The 18,329-nt window shown below is 36.0% G+C and overlaps 2 protein-coding genes across 2 annotated transcripts; one reads left to right on the forward strand and one right to left on the reverse strand.

Annotated features, from left to right (window-relative positions):
• Window positions 1-1,740: 1,740 nt before the first annotated feature.
• On the forward strand, window positions 1,741-4,747 carry LOC110899529. Its single transcript, XM_022146415.2, has 6 exons — window positions 1,741-2,447; window positions 2,614-2,779; window positions 2,913-3,089; window positions 3,170-3,253; window positions 3,513-3,594; window positions 4,152-4,747. The coding sequence occupies exons 1-6, from the start codon at window positions 2,209-2,211 to the stop codon at window positions 4,601-4,603; spliced, it is 1,200 nt and encodes a 399-aa protein (XP_022002107.1). The 5' UTR covers window positions 1,741-2,208; the 3' UTR covers window positions 4,604-4,747.
• Window positions 4,748-6,999: 2,252 nt separating this feature from the next.
• LOC110901844 lies at window positions 7,000-7,868 on the reverse strand. The gene is made up of 2 exons (XM_035982384.1): window positions 7,540-7,868; window positions 7,000-7,474 (listed from the first exon to the last, which is right to left on the reverse strand). Exons 1-2 carry the CDS (start codon window positions 7,866-7,868, stop codon window positions 7,000-7,002), a joined length of 804 nt encoding a protein of 267 aa, XP_035838277.1.
• Between the last annotated feature and the right edge of the window lie 10,461 nt (window positions 7,869-18,329).

Raw genomic sequence — 18,329 nt, forward strand, 5'->3', positions numbered from 1 at the left:
CAGTATGTGATTTTTGTTATCAATAATGTATTTGTTTTTAATTTTTATCATATTCTATAATGACATGCATAACAAGCAAATACCATCAAAATAGCATTGCAATGGTAAATCTAGTAAACAATGACAAACCAGAAATTATGTTAGAAATCAACTAATTAAGCGTCGGTTAAAGCCCCTCTGTAATGCCACATGGTGCTGATTCTTATAGGAAACGCCATTTGGGTGGTTCTCTAGTACACACGGTCTTAGGGTTAGTTAAAAAAAAGAATTGTAACGATTAGATAAGATAACTCTCAATGAAGTAATACTTTGATTTTCCAATTATAACATTTAGAGTAAATTGCCAAAATCGTCCTTGAGGTTTGGGCAAGTTTGCCATTTTCGTCCAAAATGACACTTCTATACCAAATTGCCCCCAACGTTTGTAACTTTTTGCCATTTTCATCCAAACCACTAACTTAGTTTATTTTTTCTGTTAAGTTGAGGATATTCGGATAAAACTGACAAATATAAAATCACAGGGACGATTTTGGCAATTTACTTAAACTCTTTTAAATTTCTTTTATTTAATTAATTTTGTTACATATATAATAAAAAAGAATATACATGCAATTTTTATATGAAATGAAATGGCAACTTTATCAGATCTATTCTCAGTTATCAATTTGAATGATATTATAAAATGAACTTATGAGTAAAATATGTATATTCTTTTTATGACTATGGTTTGAACACCTAATGAGGCAAGCAAATATCAATATATCATGTTCATAAGTGGGGCTAATCGGTTCATAAATCCATTCATCTTTGAGTTCGTCTCTCAAAGAAAGCACCAATGTTGTGAACCATTAATGAATCTTGACTACGGCTAATTGAATCAGAATGATAGGCTGAGTTTCTATTACTTACTACAATGTTGTAGCTACTAGCTGAAACAATACTCAAAACAGTGGAATGCGTATGTTTTGTAAAATGCAATTTAGGATCGAATAAGTAACATCAACACTTGGATCATTTTAATATGTAGTTTTAATATCAGAAAGTCTGCAGAAACATAAATAGAATATACTAGTTAAAAAATCAAAGTTGAACATGCAAACTCCCATTAAAGAATAGAAAGACATGCCAAAATCTTCATCAATTTATTATCCAAACATTAAGTTTCTGTATAGCCGTTAAATCAAAATCCCATACAAGGCCATGCTAAGTGTTAATACGCATAATTCGAGTATCCAATTCGAATAGAAAATGGTAAGAGTGGGTTCATAATTCAACAACAATTATCTTTTTGAAGCTATTATTTTTTTCATATAAAAATTGCATGTATATTCTTTTCTATTATATATGTAACAAAAATAATTAAATAAAAGAAATTAAAAAGGGTTTGAGTAAATTGCCAAAATCGTCCCTATGGTTTTATATTTGTCAGTTTCATCCAAATATCCTTAACTTAACAAGAAAAAATAAACTAAGTTAGTGGTTTGGATGAAAATAACAAAAAATTACAAACCTTGGGGGCAATTTATTACAAAAGTATCATTTTGGACGAAAATGACAAACGTACCCAAACCTCACAGACGATTTTGACAATTAACTCTAACATTTAAAACATCAAATTGTTAATACTTTTCTTGATGTGGCACTTGTGATGAATGCATATGCTCAAAAGTAAAATAACAACCACTAAAAAAAGCTTGAATATGACTTGTAATAGTCATACTTTTTGTAGTCAAAACACAAAGGAGTACTTGTAAGTTGAATATAGAACGTGGAAAATGTTAATTTAACAACTACGCGGTGCAATCACACCCAAATCTCCACCAATAAATACCGCTAGTCAAACAAACTCATCTTCAATACTCATCCACCCTTTTTTGTAGATTAGACTCCACATCAAGATTCCTGAAACATCTTTTCCTTAAACAACATCTGTGTGTCGAAGATTCATCCTCAGTGACGGTGCTGGTCGGATAATATTGTCCGATAACCCATGAATCATATTTAACCGACACGGGCCCTACAGAAATCAGTTATCAGACATCTGCCGCTTACGATCATTATAATCTTATCCTCATTTCTCATCCGCTTATCGATTCATTTTTGTCTATTTATATTCTTTATTGACCGGTTTCTACACCCCAGTACTTGGGTTTTACATATACAAAACTACTCTAATTCTATTAAAATTTTATTTGGGGGGTTTTTGTGATGGATGTAATTGTGGCTATTTGTAAGGTGTTGCCGGATGTTATTGGGATGATTGTGCCCATTTGGGTTGCGGTTGTTTTTGGGGTTTTGGTTGGGTGGTTGTGGCGGCCCAAATGGGCTCGTTCTGCTATTAAGAATTTAGCAATTCCTACAAAGAGTAGTTTTGTTTCGGTTTCTGGTTTTGGGTTCCCGAAAGTTGCGTCATCTGAGCCGTCTACAATCTTGTTTTCTGATACCAGGTAGTTTAGAATCTTAACAAACGAACACGAAACACATTCATTTTCTTAACATTTAATAGTTGGTGTTTGTTCGGTTTGTTTACTTTACGGGCGTAGAGCTGATATATGCATGCAGAGAATGTTTGATGTGGAATTCGTGGCTGAATTTGATGTTATATGTGTGCAGTTCGTCGTCGAAATTGGATGGTGAGATGAAGAATTTTGTGGGAGAAGAAGATTTGAAGCATATATCTAAACTTGTTAATGAGACAGATGGAGGTCCTGCTTGGATTGGGATGATGGATAAATCAACTTCAAATATGAGCTATCAAGCTTGGAGGAGAGACCCTGAGGTAGTAGGTTGTTGTTTTTTTTTTTTTTTTTTTTTTTTTTTTTTTTTTTACATAATTTCAATTTAAAAAATGTAATAGTTTAAATGTGTAATTCTGATGTGACTGATTCTGTTATTGTAAATGGTTTTTAAAGACTGGACCTCCACAATACCGATCGCGAACGGTATATGAAGATATGTCGCCTGAAATGATGAGGGATTTCTTTTGGGACGACGAGTTTCGGTTGAAATGGGATGACATGTTGTTAGAAGCCGAGACCATAGAAGAGTGCCCGAACGATGGAACAATGGTGGTTAAGTGGGTTCGTAAGGTATGGAACGATAGTTCATATGTGTCTTTAAGTTATTTGTACATGGCGTATAAACTTACATGCTACAATTGGTGTTGCAGTTCCCGTTTTTTTGTAGTGATAGGGAGTACATAATCGGTCGTAGAATTTGGGAGTCCGGAAAAGCATACTACTGTGTTACAAAGGTATAACTTGTGATACTTAAATTACTGTTGTTGTCATGTTACAATAAACGCAAACGTTAAATTCGGCGTGAAGAAGTTTAGATGGAACGTTTTCTCCAAAAGTTAGGTTCTTGATTAGGATAGTTAGTTATTTTTCCTAAACTTGTTGTTTGAGATGAAAATGTTGTTTATTGTTCATATGTAAGAACTTCTGTTGGTACTTCAATTATCGTGACATCTTGATCCAAATACTGAAAGTTCGGTTATATACTTATTTCAGGGCGTGCAGTATCCATCTGTACCACGTCGGACTAAACCAAGACGTGTCGACTTGTACTATTCAAGTTGGTTCATTCGTGCAGGTAATTGGTCCATCACATATTAAAGATTTCGGTTTCAATAAAATTGCCTTATTTACTTTGCATTGTTACCAAAACTTGAGTCTTGTACTCTTATTTCAACAGATGTTATGAACATTTTTTATGTTGATTCCAAAATAATCAAGTTTTCCTCACAAACTTTCTGTTTATTTTCTAAATTTTTTTTTTCTAGAGTAAATTACGATTTTGACCCCTGTGTTATATCACTTTTACCCTTTTAGCCCAAAAAAGAATTTTTAACATCTGAGCCCCCAACGTCTTTTTTCTAACCCTTTTGGCCCCTAACACTAACCCCATCCATTAAATGGTAGGGGCCAAAAGGGTTAGAAAAAAAGACGTTAGGGGCCAAAAGGGTTAGAAAAAAAGATGTTGGGGGCTCAGATGTTAAAAATTCTTTTTTGCGCTAAAAGGGTAAAAGTGATATAACGACATGGGAAAATCGTAATTTACTCTTTTTTCTATTTCAAACAACATATTGTATGACACAATTGATTACAGATTTGTGACTTGTCTTCTAATGATTCGATTGATAATCACAGTTGAATCAAGAAAAGGAGATGGACAAATGAGTGCATGTGAAGTGTTACTATTTCATCACGAAGACATGGGAATCCCATGGGAAATCGCAAAACTTGGCGTTCGTCAAGGAATGTGGGGGGCTGTGAAAAATATTGACCGTGGTCTTCGTAGATACCAAAAACACATGACATCAGGCGCGCCTCTATCTCATTGTGCTTACATGGCGCATATCAACTCAAAAATCTGCACGGATCGGTTAAAACAACTAGAGAACACATCAAATGATTCACAAGAAATCGTAACTTGTGAACAGACGGTGAATGATGAGAAGCCTTCGGGGAAGAACATTCCAAAGCTTTTGGTTGTCGGTGGTGCTATTGCGCTTGCGTGCACAATTGATAGGGGGCTGTTGTCGAAAGCGGTGATACTTGGAGTTGCAAGAAGATTTGCAAAAGTGGGAAGGAGGTTGTGATATAATTTGTATTTTGTTTTAATCAATCTTTTATTAGATTCATGTTGCAGCTTATGATCATGGTGATAAGATAGTATCCATGTATTTATTTTGAATGATTCTTCTAATGCTGCTGAAATAACAGGAATTTTTTTCTTCTTGTTCTTTTATGTTTGCTAATGAATGGAATTGATAAATTTGGTAACTTGTGATCGAAAAACAGTTGCTTATCAATTCATTCATTAGTGAAAGTAAGACCGCTAAGTGTGGGGCTTGGGTTGATATGTGACGGAGATGGGCTTTATCAGGCCACCCCAAAAAAAGTGGGGTGTGGAGGGGGCATGGGCTAGCTGGCGTGGGTTGACATTTGACAGCTATTTTTTTTATTTTTTTATTTTAATCATAGAATTTAATATATTAATTTTAAAAACACCTATTTAATTTAATATATTAATATTAATATATTAATATATATATATATATATATATATATATATATATATATATATATATATATATATATATATATATATATATATATATATATTACATCACAAAAGAAAGAAAATCAATCATCTTCGTCTTCAACGTTGTTAGATCTAGAAAGTGTTGAAACATGTTGTACCAAATAAGCTCGAAGATTTGCATTTATTTGTCGTGTCTCGATTAGATTTTGGTATTCTTAAAAATAAATTTTTACTCATACGAAAACGACGCCTAAGCATTCATGCATCATACGTTGGTTCGGGTGACAAATAATCACTTACCAGCAAACCGTTAGCGGTTTCGCGTTCACGAACGATATATTCCTCCGTTTGGGTTGGTTTTGGGGTTGGGAAGTCCATTCTTCTGAATCTTCAACGATAGCTTTCAGGAGCGCCGCCACTGTTGATAATAATATTTCCGCCCCGTCGTTCTATGAGGATGACGAATCATAACTATCTGACGAATCGCTTGAACTTGAAAAATTCATTGTATATTTTTTTTTTTTTTTTTTTTTTTTTTTTTGTGATGGGAGGTGGTTTTTGAATATTTGGATAGTAAAATTTAGTAAGAATTGGTTGATTTATTTAGAATAAAAGTTAAAGAATTTTTTTTTTATTTTTTTTATTTTATAAGATAGCCGTTGGCCAATGGCTAGCCCAACAGTCATATGAACTCAGCCAATCTCAGCCATCCACATCAGCTCCCCAACCCGCCCCACGTCAGGCTTCATAGCCACGCCAGAGGGGCAACGCCGCTACCCAAGATGACCCGGTGTGGCTAAAGCGGCGTTGGCTTGGTTCCCACGCCCCAAACCCAAGCCCACACCCCGCGGTCTAAGGTGGCAATTTCTGACACGTCTTGAACAGGATACAGAAAAAATCAGGTTTTGGGTTGACATATCTTACCTATTTAAAATGGGCTATGTTTGGGTTGACCTGTTTAATTAACGGGTGGTGTTCCGGTTGATTTGTTTTAACATATTCAGTTAAATAGATTGACCCACCTACCTGTTTGGTTTAACAGGTCGGCTTCTAACCCATTTATTAACTTGTTTAACATAGTTTTTTACAGCTCACCAACTCGATTAGCACATTTAAGTGTGTGAGAGTATGGTTGATGTTTTTTTATACGAATAAAAATATGGGTCGTGTTCAGGTTATATAATTTAACCCATGAACCCAACACAATTGATACCCCTAAATGGAAGCATGAATTTGACTCTTTTAGTATCTATACAAATATGATTTTGAGTCCATTGAGAAGTTACATGGCTAGGGCTGTCCAAAAAGTTCGTGGTTTGGAGCTCGCTCTGATTTAGCTCGAAAAAAGCTCGCTCGATATGACTCGGTTTGAAAGTGAGCCTAGCTCGGCTCGGCTCGTACCGAGCCTGATTGGCTTGCTTGGTAGCTCGGCTCAGCTCGACTTATTTTATTTATAATATATTTTATTTTTATATACATTATAATATATTTCAAAAAATTTATTATAATTTACATGTATTTAGGCTTCTATTTTGATATCTATGACATATTTGAAGGTTGGTTACCATGCTAATGAACTAATATTGTATTTTGTTGAAATATAAAACTTATTTTGCGTTGTTAAACTTGATTTTGGCTTGTAATACATTAGGTTGAACTTATTAGACTAGTGGGTATGGTGAGGTCCATCCCCACGAGGATGGGCCGCCACCTAGGCGCCACATCAGCGGCTCGTGGGGGATGGGCCTCCTTCACTTTTGAGGGGGGTGGAGGATGGGGCCCCACCTTAATATTTTATAATTTCCTAATTTTTTTATTAACTTAATAAATACAACATAACACAACATAAATAAATTCATTTCATAACATAAAAAAAATTACATTTCCTAAAAATAAAAGTAAAAACATTTCCGAAAAAAAAATTACATTTCCTAAAAATAAAAAATTACACTACTCGTCTTCGTCTTCGTCTCCGTCACCGTCCCCGATGTTAACGTTGTTCCAAATATGTTCTACCAAATCCTGTTGAAGGTTTGCATGCGTGAAGTCGTTGGTTAGCGAGAACGAGTTTAAATCCTGTTGTGCCGGATCTACCGGGACAGTATTCCCGTAAGATGCATTCTCATCATACTCACAAATCGTCCGACCTTCGTCTTCAATAATCATGTTATGGAGCAAAATGCAAGCGTACATACAAAGCCGCAACCTCTTCGGTGTGAACGCACGTGCCGGTTGTTGAAGGACGGCCCATTTTTTTTGTAAGACACCAAAAGCACGTTCGATGTCTTTTCTTGCAGCTTCTTGACGCTTGGCGAATTTTTTCCTTTTTTCGCCCTCGGGATATGGAATAGTCTTTACAATTGTAGACCAAGACAGATATATCCCGTCAGCAAGATAATACCCACGTCTATACTCATCCCCAGAACTGTAAAACGGGTGTCCGGACCGGTTCCATTAACGACATCGGTAAAGATCGCCGATTGGTATAACACGTTGAGGTCGTTGAGTGAACCAGGGAGACCAAAGAAAGAATGCCATATCCACAAATCTTGTGATGCCACGGCTTCAAGTATCACGGTTGGATGGCCGTGATCACCTCGCGTATATTGGCCGTGCCACGCAGTCGGGCAGTTATGCCACGCCCAATGCATACAATCAATACTACCAAGCATTCCCGGAAACCCGTGCCGTGCTTCATGAGCTTGGTACAACTGCTGAACATCATACGAGTTTGGTTTACGCAAATATTTTTTGCTATACAGTTTCACCACATTCTGGCAAAACCGATATAAGCATTCCCGCGTAGTTCTTGCCGACATTTGTAAGTACTCGTCCAAAGCGTCGGCCACTGTCCCGTACGCCAGTTGGCGAATGGCCGCAGTACACTTTTGTAACGTGGTGAACCCTTCATAATTTCGAGCATCAGGTCGTTGCGTGAAAAACGGGTCTAGCCCCGCCAAATCATTAGCAATCCGTGTGAATAACCGGCGACTTATTCGGAACCTGCGTCTGAAAATCTCGTCATTGTAAAGTGGTTCATCCGAAAAATAATCGTTCACCAATTTCTCGTGCGCTCATGTCGTAAAAAATATATAAATACGAGAAAATAAGGAATAAGGATAATAAAATTTTTTAATGATAAACCTTGGCGGTCACTGTTAATCCGTATTCGTCTGATAATAACGTTTTCAGACGAGACGTCTTCCTCTTCCTCTTCAATAAGAATCTGCCCCGCCCGTAGCACAGCGTTTGCGAAAAACATCTCCTCTTCGTCATCCGAAGACGAGGGCCACCAAGAATTAGATGCATTGTGGATGAAAAGATAATTTTTTTATAAAAGTGGGGAGAAAATGGTATAAAAGTGAGAGAGTTTTGGGTTGAAAGTGGGGAAAATATGGTGAAAATAGGTGTGTTTTATAGAAAAAAGGATTTTTTTTTTTAAATTAATATAGTCGTTCAACGGCTAGTTTTTGAATTGGTAGCCCCAGCTTCCCCGGCTGTGGGGTGCCGGTTGTGCCGAGCCGAGCCCAGGGGGGCAGTGTGGGGGACTGGTGCCGGTCCTAGTCGGGCCTCAGCCGGCCCCCATACCCTTTAGTCTTATAAATATGTTCTTTTTAATATTGAATAACATTTTCGACAACTGAATTTTAAAAGTTATGTATTAATTTTTCTTTTTAAAATCGAGCCAAATCAAGCGGAGCCAGCTTGGTTTAAAACCAAACCGAGCTTGAGCTTAGATTTTCAACTAGGTTTCAAATTTGAACCGAACCGAGCAAGTTTGGTTTATAATCGAGCCGAGCTTAAGTTTGCCCTAGCTCGGCTCATTAACAGCCCCTATACATGGCTCATCTTAACTCTTGGATCCTCACCTTATCATCTATCTCTGTGTAATTGTCAAGGTATTAACAATGGATAGACAAACATAACCATTAATACCAGATGTTAAATAGCTGAATAAATAAATTTTTATACACAAGTTATAGATCCAATTCTTTTACAACTATGCCAATCAATCAATAAATCATCTTTCTCAAAAAACAAAACAAAACAAAACAAAACAAAACTTTTCTGATCCTCAAGAATTTGTCCATCTGGATGTGATGAACTAATAATAAACTCTCAATGGAACACCAAAGATTCAAAGCAGTTAAGCCCATCAAACTCCGGCGCCCACCGTGCCGGATACCCGCCCGTGCTCCGGGGTCGGGTGGCGTTACCGTGGGCCTCAGGCTTCACCTTCTTCTGTTCAACTAGATTGGTAGTAGCAGGTTGCTTGTTGTTGAAGTAACTGACAGATTGTCCCAAGAATTCAGCGGACAAAGCATCAAAGGAACTGAAGATGGAATTCATGTTTGATGATTGATTATTTGATTACAATTGTTTATGTGTTTGCAGAGAATTTGAAAAGGATTTGTGAAGATTGAATGGGTGAAAAGGTTTATATAGCAGGCAGGGGAAGAGTAGTTGAAACGGTGCTGATTTTCAACGCGTTAAAGATAAGTCTAAACATAATGAGTAGTTTGCCGAGTCTGTGTTGAATTTCAACCAACACCGCGGGACAAAGTGCCGTCAAAAGTGGCACCTTTGCCACGTTTTTCCAATATCAATAGGATAACGTAGGGTATATTTAATAATTTAGGGACGCTTAGTTAACCCTAGTGGGTGTGGGGCGTTGGTTGGGGCGGGGATGCCAGATAACGTTGACTAAATCACACCGGACCAGTGTTGGGAACGCCATTGCCTCGCTGACATGGCTTTGAAGCCTGGCGTTGGGCAGGGGGAGAGGTGAGGTGATCAGCTTGGATTGGCTGGTGATATATGATCGTTTGGTCTAGCTGTTGGGGATAGCGGTTTTGTAGTAAAAATCAAATTTAAAAAAAAAATTTACATTTTTTTACCTATAAATACCCATCCCAAACTTTATTTTTTCCACACCAAATAACACATCTTCTTAAACCAAACGCACACCAAATAACAAATTTTCAACCAAACCAACACCAAAAAACCGAACATGGTGCATTGGACCGATGAGGAGGAAATCACACTTGTGGCATTGATTGTTGATGCACAACGTACTCTACAACGCGATCAACCTGTGTATTGGGGACGGGCATTTCAGCAATAACAACACGTTGGGAACGCGCGTCACAATTTACTCGCATGCCAACACAAGTGGCGTGAACTCAAACCGAAGTTGGACCGGTTTAAAGTTTGTTTTGACCATGTCTCTGCGGGCGACATGACCCATGACGACCGAGTGGAGATCACGAAGATCGAGTGGAGGCACGATGGGAATTAGGAATTTAAGTGGGTTCCCCACTTTAATATTTACCGAACTTTGTAATTTTTTTTAGGATTTAGTAACTACTTTTTTTTTTAATTTTTTAGGATTTAATAAGTAGGTTTTTTAAATTGTTTAGGGTGTTATGTAACTTTTTTTTTAATTAATGGCAAATTGGAAATAAATAATCCCAACTTTCTCAATTTGGCCGATAATAACCCTAAATCAGTTATTAGCCGATAATAATCCGAACTAGTCAATTTTTTTTTGTAAAATAGTCCGCCATTAGAATAGCTTAACGGAGTGAAGTTTTTTTCCGAATTACAAACCGATGTTTTAGGGCTTTTGATCAGAACGAGGATACGAAACGATTGATGTAAAACTTACTTCAAAATACTGCCCCCAACCCACGAAAATGGTGCTTCAATTGGTGTGTTTATGATGGAGACTTGGGTTTTTCAATGGAGACTAAAGTTCAATTCCCACTTGTGTCATATTGGGGTGTGTGACACCCGGCTATTTAGGCTGTACCGTACAAATGTAACACGTGTCATGAATAAATAAAAAGGCTGTATTTTACTGATATTGATGTTTATATGTTATATTTGATGTGTTGGTAAATCTAAACTTTGATAAAAATTATGTTGGCAACAATAAGATAAACGCTTATCGCGTAACGAACAAAATGCGAAACGAACGTCGGTGACCACCCGATCAATGTTAAAACCCTAAAACAACCTGTTATGATTAAAATGGTAATTTTAATCATGTCCGGAAGGAAAAATAAATTAAAACGCTAAGAAACTCTATTTTTCGAGTTTAAGTGCGTACCGCGCGATACTACGCGTATCTGACAAAATACTGTCAATGCAACCAGTCAAAGCAACTGGCAATTATTTCAGTAATATTTTAGTGAGATTATTTTTATAGAATGATAAAAATAATTTGAAACGCACTAAAACGGGATTAAAACGCTAGATAAAATACCCGGTATCTAGTAAAATACCAGTTTTTGGTCAAGATTACATATATATACATATATATATATACATATATATATACGAATATATGTGTAATGTGAAGAGGTGGCGGCTAGGGGAAGAAAGATTCATTCTCTCTCCTACACTTGTTGGTCTTAGAAACTTCATGTGATGATGAGGCTTTTCCAAATCTTTCTATAATCTTACATAAACCAAGAAATGAAATCAAACTCAATCCTCTCTCTCTCTCTCTCTCTAATTCACGGCCGAACACCCTCTTGCAACCCCCATTTTTGAATTTTCAATCTTGTTCTTGAAGAACCAAGTTCATTCCAAGAAGGTTTCAAGGTGTTTTGAAGATCCAAAGGTGTTTTCAAGGTGAAACAAGCTCCAAACATCAAAAATCTTGTCAAAACCCACCAAAATCTTGAAGGTATAAACTTATTTTCAAAATCATGTTCTTGATTCTTGGTGATGATAGTGATGTTAGAAAGTTTCTCTTGAACTTGGAATTAATCACAAACTTGAAACTAATAACAAATGGGTTTTCAAAGTGAATAAAAATGAATGTGTGTACATATGTATGTATGGCCGAAAATTGTATGTATGTGGGTATTTAGTTGTGTTTTCATTTTTGATTGATTCTTGATTGATGAGATTCTTGAAAGATTATTACATGCATGAATCAAAAAGGTGTCGTAAAAGAAGGTTCTTGTGATTTGAAAAGATGACACAAAAGTGAACTTTTGGAAGTTCATATATGTATGTATATCTGTCGTGTATATATATGTAGTAAAATCATCTGGTACATCTTAGCAAACGCCAATATAACTGGCTTTGGGCAATTGGGCTTATTATTTACCATCTTCAATTAATTTGGGCTTTAATAACATAAGGTTTATAAGTTGTAATAATCTTATAACTGATTATTGATTTGGGTTGGGCTAAGAAGTAGGAACTAAGTTTATAAATTGCAATTTAGGCTTACAGACTTTTTTTAGGGGTGTCCTCGTAGTTGTTCAGGGGTATTCTTGGTATAAAACCGATTTTTTACGCTAGCGATAAAAAGTTGAGCCGTAGCCCGTGCTACGACTCAGTATACATAAGGTCCGCCCCTGATCTTAAGAGTATGAGTAGAAATCATGTAACTTTTGTCGTACAAAAAAGAAAGAGAGGGCGTCGTAGGTTCAAATCTAAGTAAAGGAGAATTCTAGAGTAATTAGTGTATAGTAATTAAAAGTAACATTTGTCGTTCAAAAATAATAATAATAATAATTCTAGGGTGTGCATGAAACCAAAGAAATCAATTTATAACTAAATAACAGAAAAATCCAAAATGAAATAACCGATCCAAAACAAGAACCAACAGTTTGGTTTTTTTATTTTTTGAAAACTAAATTTTACGGTTTGGTTTGGTTTTGTTTGTTTAGAAAACCGAAAAAAACGGGCTAGATAACTGAAAAACCGTTTATTTTATATTGTTAGTTATTGAACTTATGGATTCTGATTTTTATTTTGAATAGTAACTAATATAAAAAGATACAAATAAAAAGTCGTAGCTCAAAATATTAAGCCCAAATGTGTAATTATTCAATATATAAATAAGCAACTTATATGTGCATCATATCATGATTTGTATCTTATGTTTGGGGAGTGTTTCAAAAAAAAAAAAAAAAAAAAAACTAGGTTTTTCACATTTAACCCAAACATTTCATATTTTACATTTTAACCCCTTTTATTTTTTTACTTTTAACCTAAAGTTTTCCATCTTTTATCATTTAACACAACACTTTATTATTTACAACTTTCGTACCCCATACTTTTTATCTTTCGCAAGTTTTTCGTTTTACGTTTCGTTCTAAATTTTGCGAGTTAACATGTCGTAGCGTGCATGTAAGGTTCAACGTTTTTGCTCTATTTTTTCATATTTGACAGGCCCGTCGCAACGCGTCCATTTTTTCCCTTTTGAAAAGTTCGTCGCAACGGGCGGGTCGTAGATCGACTAAGTTATTACTTTCTACGTTTTACGTTTCTGGTTAATTTCTTCGCATTAAGACACTGTAACGGGTGTGCGTGGTTCAACGATTTTAGTCTGCTTTTCGTTTAGTGTATTTTTTACCCTTTTATCTATTTTATTTTTACGATGTTGAGAGTCGATGTGGTTGTGGCATTGGTGCTACTTGGCACGGTTTTACGAACATTTTTAAACTATTAAATTTTTTACTAATCTTTTGTTTAAGTTTACCCCTATACTTCCTTTACTTAAAAACTATTTTCACGTGCATATTTTATGTACGAGTATGTGTAAATATGATTTCTTCTACATTCTGACGTAAACTTTTTTATAGACGAGTCAGGTCAAATATAATACGGTGTCGTTTAAAAGGAAACCATTTTTACGTGCATATTTCTATGTACGTTTTCGTATAAATTCAAGTTGTTCTATGTTTCGACGTAAACTTTTTTGGGAAATGATTCAGGTCAAATATAATATCTTTTCATGTTTATTTTATGTATATTTCGTAAAGTTTGTTTCGAACCGAGTGGAGTAAAATTATGGTTTCTTTTTCTCCCCTTTTTTCGAAAGCTCTAATTAATCCCTTTCGATTACATGTGCATATTTTCCTTCATACCCGTTACGTTTTCTTTGTATAAGTTGGGTCACATATAATACGTTATGACTGTTCGATATGAATTCCATTTACTTTACGTTTGATCCAATCACAATGCTTATACATGTTACACTGACTTCAACTGGATACGTCGAAATGTGTGTTTTCATACGGTTAATGCATCATATAACATTTGGACTAATCCATTCAATGTTTACGATGTACCGGCGCCGCAACGCGGGCGGATCTTAACCCTAATTATCAATTAAAAGTTAAAACAAATTTTCAATCTCAGATTCATTATTCTGTGCTATTTTGTTTTCGGCCCAAAAAGTTTAGACCCAAATGACAACCATGAAACAGAAAGCAAACTGAATCCATCCTGAAAACTAGAACCAAAAATCAATAAAACCAAACAGTTTCCAAAAACTGAATTTCAGGTTTTGGTTTGTTTTAGGGTGGAGGGTATAGTCAATCACCCTAGGGTGTTTGAGTGAAATCATACCCAATAATATTATGCCATGTCAACTCCCCATTCCACTCCCCATTTTGCACTCAATCAGAGGGTATGGTCAATCACCCTAGGGTGTTTGAGTAGGTTAAAAAATAAAAAAAAATGTGATTGGTTAAAAGGGGTTGGGACCCACCATTTTCTCAATCACTCTCTCTCCCCCATTTTCGATAAACACTCACCGATTTCCCCACCCTCTCTCCAACTCACCAAATGTGACAACTCGAGTTTCCAAGATTCCCATCTTCACGTTAATTGCACGTTAATTGTTAGTTGTTTGCTTACACGACTTGTTTGCCTTGTAATGGTACACGTTGGATTATATGTTGAGATGTTTGTTGGATATGTTATCTATTTAATGTGATTAAGGTGTTTGGTGATATAACATGTAACCTATTTGAAAAACTTAAAATATCTAAACCTTGAATGGGTTCGACGAAACCCAAGTGTTTCGCCATCTACACTCCGACGAAACAAGAGTGTTTGTGATTTGTTCACGAATGCATGACTAGTATGATGATTGTTAATAGATTTTTGTAGACTAGGGTTCAATGATAGAATATAGTAATGAATGTTTGTGATCACAGCGATTTGCTTATGTTAATTGATTCACTGGGATGATGTTAGTGTTGACATGTTGGGTTATCTGGGAAGTTTATGTCGGTATAGAATCTGATTATACCATTTTGATTACAGCCGTATGATGATTCTTTGTAATAGAGAACCAATAGATCTAAATAAATATCAATCGTATATATATATAATGATTGTGTCGATTGTAGGAATGATTAGCAAACTGTTACGGATAGGGTACGGGCTACATGTATGATGATTTAATGATTTATGTGCTGTATGATGACTGCATGATCGCTGATAGTATGAAATGGCTGTTAATGAGCATTAGGGTTTCTGGGTAATCAACTGTTGTCACGACGTAACTGGTGCCTTCCGACGAAACGCCAATGTCAACGAAACAGGGGTGTTTCGCCGAAGGGTAACCACGACGAAACAGGGGAGTTTCGCCGAAGGGGATTCACGACGAAACAAGTGTGTCTCGTCGAGTTATTAAACTGCACAGTAAACTCAGTTAAGTCTGTTAAGGATTAACTAGGTTAGTCATGTACTGTTAAATGTAAAGTATGGTTGCATGAGCCCGTATAACTGATAAATGCTATGTGTTAGTTGTTACCTACATGTACGTGATGATCTTGACTGTTAGTCGAACTTTGTGAATGTCAACTGATTGTGTGTACGTGCCAAATATAGGCCTTGATTGTTTAATTGTGGGCACATAGTTTAGCATACTGAGCAAACCAAGGTGAGTTCACACTTCTAAGGCATGGGATTCCCGGTGGGTTGGGAATGGGATTGAATAACCACGACAGAACTTGTACATTTACCACTACTAGACTACTTACCACCGTCCTCGGATTTGGGTAGGACGCCAGCGCTAAACCTACGTACCTGCTACGTACCACTGTCCTCAGATTGGGAAGGGCACTTACGTAAAACCTACGTAATCTCATACTTACCACTGTCCTCGGATTGGGAAAGGCACTTACGTTAAACCTACGTAATCTCATACTTACCACAGTCCTCGGATTGGGAAGGACACCTATAGATAAAACTAGTCTAGTAATATACAACATGGGAAGCCCCCCCCCCCCCACTAACTATGGATATGTTTGGGAAACAAGGATACTGGGTAACACATGATTCTGAAACGAACTATGATTTCTGAAACGAACCTAATAACTGAACAATCAACTGTGAACTCGCTCAACTTTGTTGTTGACTTGTTGTTACATGCCTTGCAGGTCGATAGGTACTCATGGAGCTTACACAGGGAGGCGCGGTCGTTGTAGGACATTGATGTGTGTCGGTGTGTATATAATTTTGATGTATATTTAAGCCCTTTTTACACTTTTAGCCAAGTTTTAAATTTATAAAACACGATACTCACTAACACTAAACACACATATGGGCAAGTGCACCCATCGTGGACGTAGTATAGTGTTGGTAAGATACCGAGGTCGTCCAAGGACACAAGAGCTTTTAGTACCGGTTTATCCTCAACGCCTAATCAAATCAAAAAGTTAGAAAAATGTTTTAAACTAAGAAAAATAAAAACTAACTAAATGCTGAAAATAAAAATAAAATAAAAACAGATAGACAAGATGAATCACTTGGATCCGACACGTGTATTAGTATAACCTTTGATTATTTTTGCACTTTTGCACTTGTTTAAGAGATTATCTTAGTTATTGTAGTAGGCCCCTCTTTTTGTAACACCCTAATTTTGTAATTGACTAAAGTCGCAGCGGAAACACGTACCATAAAATTTATTTCCTTATAGTTACCTTGACTTACTTAAAACTTCATTTTAATACAACTTTTTTTTTTATATGAAGTCATCAATTGACTCATTTACAATTAAATGCATGACATGGGTTTTCTAAATTTCAACACCAACGTTTTCGTACAATCTGTCTTGTGACTCGATCCTCGATCTCTAATCCTTGAAGATCCTCGTGACTCGTACAACCTGCACTCACCACATTCATTCATACATTAGCACACATTATATAAACAAGATTCATTCACAAACACTTCACTGTTCGTCATTTTTCAAACTTTAAGCATTACATCTGCGTATCCATTTCCTGGTGAGGCTTCAGTAATGTACCTGCATTACCTTTCATTCTCAAGGTACACCATTAAAACGTTAACACTCAACGTGTCTAAATCATGCTTACATACATACTTACATACAAACATACATTCACATCTACATACATACATATCTTTCCTACAACTTTACATACATGCATACACTCATACATGTCTTTACACATACATACATACACAATTACATACATACATACATACATACCTTTCCTACATCTCTACATTCATGCATACACTCATACATATCTTTATACATACGTACGTTCACATCTACATACGTACATACCTTTCTTACATCTTTACATACATGCATACACTCATACATACCTTTATACATACATACATACACATCTACATACGTAAAGGGAATTCTTAACTTAGAATCCCACATTTAGGTACCATATTACTACATATCCTTTAGGATCCCACATTTAGGTACCATATTACTACATATTCTTTAGGTACCATATTACTACATATCCTTTAGGATCCCACATTTAGGTACCATATTACTACATTTTCTTTAGGATCCCACATTTAGGTACCATATTACTACATATCCATTAGGATCCCACATTTAGGTACCATATTACTACATATTCTTTAGGATCCCACATTTAGGTACCATATTACTACATATTCTTTAGGATCCCACATTTAGGTACCATATTACTACATATTCTTTAGGATCCCACATTTAGGTACCATATTACTACATATTCTTTAGGATCCCACATTTAGGTACCATATTACTACATATTCTTTAGGATCTGATGTGCGTGTAGTGTAATATAATTTTAGATATATATTTAAGCCCTTTTTACACTTTTAGCCAAGTTTTAAATTTATAAAACACGATATTTACTAACACTAAACACACATATGGGCAAGTGCACCCATCGTGGACGTAGTATAGTGTTGGTAAGATACCGAGGTCGTCCAAGGACACAAGAGCTTTTAATACCGGTTTATCCTCAACGTCTAATCAAATCAAAAGGTTAGAAAAATGTTTTAAACTAAGAAAAATAAAAACTAACTAAATGCTGAAAAATAAAATAAAATAAAAACTGATAGACAAGATGAATCACTTGGATCCGACACGTGTATTAGTATAACCTTTGATTATTTTCGCACTTTTGCACTTATTTAAGAGATTATCTTAGTTATTGTAGTAGGCCCCTTTTTCGGAGGTGACGTTACCCTCAACC

The sequence above is a fragment of the Helianthus annuus genome, chromosome 13 (genome assembly GCF_002127325.2).
Source record: "Helianthus annuus cultivar XRQ/B chromosome 13, HanXRQr2.0-SUNRISE, whole genome shotgun sequence".
Lineage (NCBI taxonomy): Eukaryota > Viridiplantae > Streptophyta > Magnoliopsida > Asterales > Asteraceae > Helianthus > Helianthus annuus.

What these genes read in the sequence shown, in the direction of transcription:
- LOC110899529 (XM_022146415.2), top strand. Translation starts at nt 2,209, where the DNA reads ATGGATGTAATTGTGGCTATTTGTAAGGTGTTGCCGGATGTTATTGGG. An exon ending in CTTGGAGGAGAGACCCTGAG is followed by an intron (nt 2,780 to 2,912) that starts GTAGTAGGTTGT and finishes TGGTTTTTAAAG; the next exon opens with ACTGGACCTCCACAATACCG. An exon ending in AAGTTGGTTCATTCGTGCAG is followed by an intron (nt 3,595 to 4,151) that starts GTAATTGGTCCA and finishes TGATAATCACAG; the next exon opens with TTGAATCAAGAAAAGGAGAT.
- LOC110901844 (XM_035982384.1), bottom strand. Translation starts at nt 7,868, where the DNA reads ATGTCGGCAAGAACTACGCGGGAATGCTTATATCGGTTTTGCCAGAAT. An exon ending in TCACTCAACGACCTCAACGT is followed by an intron (nt 7,475 to 7,539) that starts GTTATACCAATC and finishes CCCGTTTTACAG; the next exon opens with TTCTGGGGATGAGTATAGAC.